Raw genomic sequence first — 8,402 nt, forward strand, 5'->3', positions numbered from 1 at the left:
TTCACAAAATAAAAATATTAAAATTAAAATTTAAATGGACCTTTAATGTCGGTTCTCAAAATGGCGGACCTTTAATGTCGTTTTAAAATCGACATTAAAGCTTAGTCTTTAATGTCGGTGGAAAACCGACATTAAAGATCCGCCTTTTCAAAACCGACATTAATGTTCTTTTTTCATTTTTCCCAAGCGACATTAAAGCCTATATTTCTTCTAGTGATCGATGCACATATAAGATAATCGTTAAAGATAATCTACACGATCGTTTATATCTAAAGTCTTTCGTTATCGTTTAGCGTTTATTATTTGATCATTTATATGTTTGGTAATTTACAAGATTGTGTATCAATTGTATATTATTCTACACGATGTTGTGCAATAATCGTTTAATAACATTCATTGCACGCGCGTGGACGATTAATCACACTTTTATTGGGTATTTTGGGTATTTCGCGTTGTGAGCCTGTCAGCTTTTTCCGTTTCTGAAATTGTTTTATAGAGCGTAAATAATTTGCCGCTTTGTTATGTTATTGAAAAGACCCCTGGTTCAAAATGCACCTATTAAATAGAAATTCTATAAATTTTTTAATGAAATTCAAATTTTTGTGACCTAAAACAATGCTAAATTTCTTTAAAATATTGTCACAAAAGAAAAAGAAATGAAGTTTATAAATTAGAAATGAAATAACAATAAAAAAAATGTAAGTTTGTAACTCAATCCTTATCATAAAATGTAATTTGTAATTTAAATTGTAAATTAGATCAAAATATTTTCTTTTAAGAATGCAATTTTAAATTTGCTGAGTGTGGATGGTAAATTTGTTAGGAGTAAACTCGAAAAAACTCACATTTTATATTATTATTTATGGAACAAATATAATTACCTAAAATTTAAGTTTGTGAAAAGAAAAAATTTCCAAAATTAATTTGTTAGGGGTAAGTTTTTCCATACCCTATATTTTTTACATTATTTTTAAAATAACATTATTTTAAAAAAATTCTAAGGGTCTTTTCAAAAATATAAAAAAGTGGCAAAGTATTTACACTGTATAGAACAATTCCGAAAACGGAAAAAGCCCAAAGGCTCACCATATAAAATATCAAAAATGCCCCATCAACCACGTCGTCAACAACGCACGTCTAATATATTTGCTACACGATCGTTTAATTTGGTTACGTTTAAATTTAGCTACGATTATTTAGATTTGGCTAAACGATTTTTTTTAATTCTTTTGTAATACGATCGTTTAGATTTACTTACACGATCATTTAGTTTTGGCTAAACGATTTTTTTAATTCTTTTTATACACGATCATTTAGATTTCTCTATCAAATGATTTATTTTTTTACACAATCATTTACATTTGGCTACTCCAATCTAAATGATTTTTTTGAAGATTCTTTCTTTTAGATTTTGATACCCAATCGTTTAAATTTGGGTGACTTAAAAAAAATAAAAAATAAGAAAAACGATGGAAACCAATCGCAACGAAGAAGAGAAGAGGAAAAGAAGAAAGATGATGAAAAGATTAAACGATTTGAAATCGCAGAGAAAAAAAGAATAGGAAAAGAAAAAAGAAGATGAATCGCAATATTTAAAAAATCACTAATTTCATGGGTTTTGTTCGACGGTAGTAAATGGTAGTAAATAGTTTGATATTTGGTTATATTTAAGAAGTTTTCCAAAATTACAAAATTGTCACAATCTAATAAATCCTATTTTTCCGTTAGAATGCCACGTCAGGTCTACTGAAATTATTAACTTTAAGAAGAAAAAGAATCTTTTTCCTTGTTTTTTATTTTTTTATTTTTTGTTCTTCCCATCAATTTCTTCAAATTCTCATCTTCAACCTTTGCTTCTTCATCATAATTTTTCTTCCAATTCTCTCTTTCACCACACTTCCTCTCGTACAAGCTTCAATTTCCTTTTTGTGTTTTGAGATCATAGCTTCTGTTTTTGATTCTTGAGCTTGTTTATATTAACTCTTTGATCGATACTCTTAAAATTGGATCATCGTTTCTACCGACTGCGATTCCCCATTTACCACCTCGATATCCCCGTCAACCGTTGCCCCCACCATCGAAGACGGCCGTTGTATTCTGAACCCGAAGAATGAGGCAGTCGCCGGTCTTCGGAGACGATTACGCCCATGGAACTCACATCCAATCCTTCTCCTCAGCTTCGCTTTTCCCTTCTTCTTCCCGCAGAGATGTTTATTACAGGTTCAATCTAATCTTTGCCTCCTATCTCTCACTGTGTACTCAACTTTTAGTTTTACAGGTATATGTTTGTATATACTGTTCGGGTTTCTGATTCTCTTTTTGTGTTTTGTCCTGAATGGAGGGTTGGGTAAATTGTCTGATTTAAGGAACGGGTTTGGGACCACTTCTTTGTTTGTACATTACTTGAATCGGTTTTGAACTGATTAGTATTGAAATCATGAATTCTTCTTGAGTACGATGTGATCCCTGACTGCTTTTGGTGAAAGATTTTTTGGGTTCGGTTACGTTGGAATTCAACAGATTTTTGTGTTAAAAAGAGAAAAATAATAGTTTTTTGTGTTTATATTGGGATTGGAGAACTGTCAATAGATGTAATAGAGCAGAACTGTAGGGTACTCCCCTGACTGGGCTGACCTGTTTAAGAAATTCTGGTTGTAATTAGCATGATGGAGATGGCTATAATCTTTCTCGACTTTGATGCACTTATTTAAATCAATTGTTGGGGAAGACAGTTTAACAATGAACTGTGATTGGAGTTTGTTGATTAAGATTGAAACTTCACCTCTATTTGTATACTTCCATCATAATCATAACGAACTCTGCCATGTGGTTGATTTGTAGTGTATATATTCAATTCTCTTCATTTTCATATTTGAAAATCTCTCCCCTCTGCTTGCTCTGGTAAATTCCATTAACTTTTCTCACGTTTCATGAAGAAAAAGAGACGAACAACAATCCAGTGGGCCTTTTATGAAAAAGATTTTAACCAATAGGAACTCTCTTTAGATGTTAGAAAGTTTGTCATATTCATATTCAATTCTTTGATATTCAATTCTTTGGATGTTAGGAACTCTCTTTGGATGTAGTACTAGTAATTAACGTATATTTGATCCAAGACTCATGGATTTCATTAGAAGATGAGAAATTAAGAGAAGGATCATGTACTTTCATTGAGGAAAATGCCTGAGACTAATTCAGACCACAAATCTATTAGTCAAAAACCTTGTTGCAAATCCTGTTTCTAGGGGAGATGAAGTTGGTAAATCTTGTCCTAAACCTTAGTTAAATTGATTCTATGGAACGTAAAGACAACTTTATGTCCAAAACCTTAATCTTTATGTTAAGAAAAAGCAAAGGACAGTTTAAAAAAATAATAATAATTAGCGGCTGTTAAGAACTGCGCTGCAAGTCCTTTGCAGCCTTTGAGTCCAGAGTACTCATGAAATTGGAAACCTTGACATTTGATTGTGGGGATTCAAGTAGCTTGACATTTGAAAATGCTTTATTACTGTAATTTTGTGTGAAATGGTAGATAATGACAATTATACATCTTAAAGTCATCCTGGAATATATATACCCAAGATCAATTTTGTTAAGCACAAATTTTGATGGGGCCGACAAAGTTGGAGTTCTAGTACCATTCCATTCCCATGGCTATCCCTAGCATTAACTAAGCCACCTCTATGTATGCTATGCATTTTCTATTTGCTTGCTGGTCAACTTGTAATGATTCTGTTTTATTTCATACAGCTGTGGGGCTTGTGGATACGAACTGAACTTGAGCTCTATTAACCGCAACACATCGACCATTGGCTCTAAATATGGTAAATCGATAAAGCGAGGGATCATATCATTTCTAAACATCGACGAAAGCAGATTTACACAGGTTGATGAACTTCAATGTGTGCCTCATTTCTCAAAAAACTCTTGGGGTCTGTTTCGCCGAAGAATCAAACTACTGTGTCGAAAGTGTGGAAACTATATTGGAAACGCTCACAGCAACCATACTGCCTCCTCACCACTTGTTTCAGATGGATCAGATTCATCATCCTTGCCCAATGAAGTCTCAAGGTGCATGAAATATGAAGTAAAAATTCGTGCTTTACAGCCTTCATCTTCCAACGAATTTGAGCCATCGATTATTTAAACAAGGACAAGAACAATGGTGGTTTGTTGAATGGGTTCTTTGGAGCTAAAAGAATTGAATTGCCTAGCAGCAACAAATACAGGGATTCTCGATATGTTTGCTGTGTTTAAGTTGTGAATAGAATCGGGTTTCAAATGGAAGGGAAGTGTGTATTTGAAAGGATTCACAGCTATTGTTATTGCGTAACTTAAAGTATGATTTATACGAGTGAATTGTTTCAATGATACTGATGTTTTTAGTTTGTTGTTCATTGTTTTCATTTTGCTTAATAAATAATTTGGTGAGATCAAGAAAGTAAATATTTTGGTCTAACCTATAACTGGTAACGATTTAGTATTTCCAATTTGTAACGATTTAGTATTTCCAATTTGTAACGATTTAGCATTGGTTATTTTCAATTTGTAACGATTTAGCATTGGTTATTTTCAATTTGTAACGATTTAGTATTTCCAATTTATAACAATTTAGTTTTTCTAACGTAATAATATAGTCTTTATATAACATTAGAAAGATTGTCATGATATCCTTTTTTGTTTATTTTTTGAACTACGAAGATTAGGTGACATTCATTTTTAATATATATATTTTTTATGATAGATTAAATTGTTATAAATTTGAATGTATATAAATTAAATTATTATTAATTAAAGTTTAATAAATAATTTATTACTTATAATAAAGTTTAGGGATCAAAAGTGTATTTTAACTTATTAATTTTGTTGCCAAAAAATACGTAAAGACTAAATTGTTACTAATTAAAAATGGCTTCACTTAAATGACTGAATACAAGCTCGTACTCAATATCATAATATACAAATATATGAGGATCTTAATTTAGCTAAAAAATAGATTTTTTAAATATTAAAAATATATATAAAATAAAATAAACTTTATAAAAAATAGTTTATAAAATATCTATATAATTTTCTGAGCCTATATATATTAAACAAAAATACCCTATTATACTTCTATGAGTTAGTATTAATAGAGTAGGCTAGCTCTACGTCGATGTATGTTATCCCATGCATAAAAAAGTATATTATTATGTATAGTTGATAATCCGATCTTCTTGAAATATGTACTTATTTTTATGCATCTCATCTCATTATACATATAAAATTAGCTATAAATTTTGAAGAAGATACTTAATTACATTTCAAACTACACTCATTTACATTGATTTGTATACATTTTTCTCAATTTCTGAATCTTAAAAAAGATTTAAAAAAAGAAAATTTGATCACAACACATGCTTGAAATATGCACTAAAATATTATTATTTAAAAAATAAAAACATTGCAGCAGAAGATAAATGAAACTCAAATGTATTTTTCTATAAAACTTGAGTGAAATTTAGAATAAAAACAATGTGTGTGTAAAACAGAGATAAGACTTGTGTCCTAGACTTGTCTCCAATTATTAAAGATATGTGTGTCTTTCTTTATTGAATGTACTTCCCAATAAAAGCAAAACAGACACGTTTACAATTTGACAAAATTAATATTTAATAATCATATTCTTTTAAAAAGAAAAGAATTTCTTTTAATACTTTTTGGGGAATTGTTTTTTAAATAACGCTATTTTAGAAAATAATATAAAAATGGATTAAAAAGTAAAGTATTGTCAAAAATAAAATAGTGAAGTCGTAGACTGGGTATACGATTTTTATTACACATATTTTTATTTTAAAAAGTTTTTTAGAATTTTCAAACGAATAATCAAACATATTTAGTTGAAAATGCTAGCAATTTTTTTTAGAATCATGTCTGATTTCAATCTTTAGTTGAATTTCAATTTAGCTTTTATAATCAATTCTTATTTCATTATTAGTTGAAATTATAATTGTTAAGCAAGATTTTTATGCAAGATTGATTGAAAGTATTTGATCTTAAGCATGTCTTTCTTCTAATCTTTTCTTTAATTTCCAATTATAATTTTAATTAATTAATCATTCTTGAGATAGAGATTTCTTTTTTTCTCTTAAATGTAACAACATTGAAACCTAAAGACTTAAGGTAAAGTCTAAATATTTCATGAAAACCGCTGAGATGAAAATGAATTCTTTAAATTTAGTATGAACTAGATTCAATTCTTGTTTCATAAATAAAATGTTATTAATATTTTTTGAACCTTTTAGTTGTGGATTGAATTAGATTGTAATAGATTTATTTGTGTATGATGAAAAGATTGTTAGAACGAACCATACCCACTTTAATTTTGCTTTTATCTTTAAATTTACTGCATAATTCACAAAAACTTTCCTTTCATACATTAGAATTCTTGCACTTTTAATTTAAGATTTGTATACCTAAATATTGATTCGCTTGGGTTTGTCCCGAAAACTTATCTTTTAAATAGTTTGTTGATATATAATTTGGGTTATAAATACCTTTCATTGGAGGGTTCTTAACCCATTTGCATTTCTTATCTTTTTTTACAACACCCTTGCATTTTCAAAACAATCACTAAAAGGCAAAAGTCTATTATAATTGACTTGCTATAAAGGATAAATATTATCCATTTTGCTATTTTTAACCATTTATTCATTTAAGCAAATCATGACTTTAATATGTATGAATTTTGTTGATACTTTCTAACTATGACAATGTAGTCATCGAGCTTATGTAGTCATTGAACTTTCAAATGAGATTTCTTACCTTAACAACACTTATAAATTGATTACAAGATCAAATGCAATTATAAACTATAAAAACTAACATGATATAAAAACAGTTACACTTTAGTTAAACAAAAAGACTAAAGCTATTACAAGTTTAAAAATGGGGTGTTTTCAAAAATATAAAAAAGCGGCAAAATATTTAAATCGATAGAACAATTTCAAAAACGGAAAAAACCTATAGGTCCACCGTGTAAAATACCAAAAATATCCCGTCAACCACGTCGTCAACAACGCGCGTATAATATATTTGCGATCGTTTAGATTTCGTTATTGTTTTTTACGCAATCGTTTAGATATGACTACAATTTATCTTTTCAATTCTATCATTTAATTTTGTTACACGATCGTTTAATTTGATTATCGTTCAGATTTGGTCATTTAGATTTGAGGACCCAAATCTTCAAATCTAAATGATTTAAAAAAAAAAAAAAATTGGTACACGATTTTTTTAATTCTTTTGGTACACGGCGATGATTTTTTTTTTACACGATCATTTACTTTTTTTTGTATGGTAGTTTACATTTGGCTACTTCAATCCAAATGATTTTTTTTTTTTCAAATTCTTCATGCACGATCTTTTATTTTTTATACGATCGTTTAATTTAGTTACGTAATTTGGTTACACGTTTAGTAATTTGGTTACGTTTAAATTTGGTTACACGTTTAGATTTGGTACCCCAAATCTTTTTTTTTGTACCCCAAATCTTTTTTTTTTTCAAAATTTGGTACACGATTTTTTTAATTCTTTTATTACACGATGTTTAGAGAATGATTTAAGTTTTTTATACGATTGACTACTTAAATCTAAATGATTTTTTTCAAGATTCTTTATACACGATCTTTTATTTTTTTTACACAATCGTTTACTTTTTTTTTAACGATCATTTGGCTTTTTTATACTATCGTTTACATTTGACTATTCCAATCAAAATGATTCTTTTATCTAAATGATTCTTTTTTCAAGATTCTTTATAGACGATCTTTTGTTTTTATACACGGTTGTTTATTTTTTTACACGATAGTTTATATTTGACTACTCCAATCTAAAAGATTTTTTTCAAGATCCTCTATAAACGATCATTTAGATTTTGCTATTTTCTTTTTACAGTCATCTAAATTAGGTTAACCAAATATAAATGACGTAAAAAAAGAAAGACGAGGGAAAGAAATCGAAACAAGAGGAAAATAAAAGAAACAAATTAAACGATGTAAATAAATAATTAAAAAATAAGAAAGATGATAGAAAGAAATCGTAGAAAAGAAATAATAAGAGGAAGATGAAAGAAATCGCAAGAGAAAAACAATTTTATAGCAAGAAAGATGAAAGAAATCACAGCAGCAAGACGATTTTAGCGCGAGGAAGAGAAAAATATAGAATGACAAATCTGAAATATTTAAAAATGACTAACTTTATGGACTTTGTTACGCGGGCCGTAAATAGTTTGGTATTTTGTTTTCCCATTAAAAATCTAAATTATTGAGTAAGTTTTAATTTAGAGACAAAGATTGTGACTTCATCAAAGTTCAAAATAGTTTAGAGAGAATTTAATCACATAAATGACATAAAATATAATA

At 28.6% G+C, this 8,402-nt stretch overlaps 1 protein-coding gene across 1 annotated transcript; it reads left to right on the forward strand.

Annotated features, from left to right (window-relative positions):
• Positions 1–1,801: 1,801 nt before the first annotated feature.
• On the forward strand, positions 1,802–4,371 carry LOC103487585 (uncharacterized protein At4g08330, chloroplastic). Its single transcript, XM_008445931.3, has 2 exons — positions 1,802–2,220; positions 3,751–4,371. The coding sequence occupies exons 1-2, from the start codon at positions 2,111–2,113 to the stop codon at positions 4,145–4,147; spliced, it is 507 nt and encodes a 168-aa protein (XP_008444153.1). The 5' UTR covers positions 1,802–2,110; the 3' UTR covers positions 4,148–4,371.
• Positions 4,372–8,402: the final 4,031 nt, after the last annotated feature.

This window comes from Cucumis melo, chromosome 7 (assembly GCF_025177605.1).
Source record: "Cucumis melo cultivar AY chromosome 7, USDA_Cmelo_AY_1.0, whole genome shotgun sequence".
NCBI classification, from domain to species: Eukaryota; Viridiplantae; Streptophyta; class Magnoliopsida; order Cucurbitales; family Cucurbitaceae; genus Cucumis; species Cucumis melo.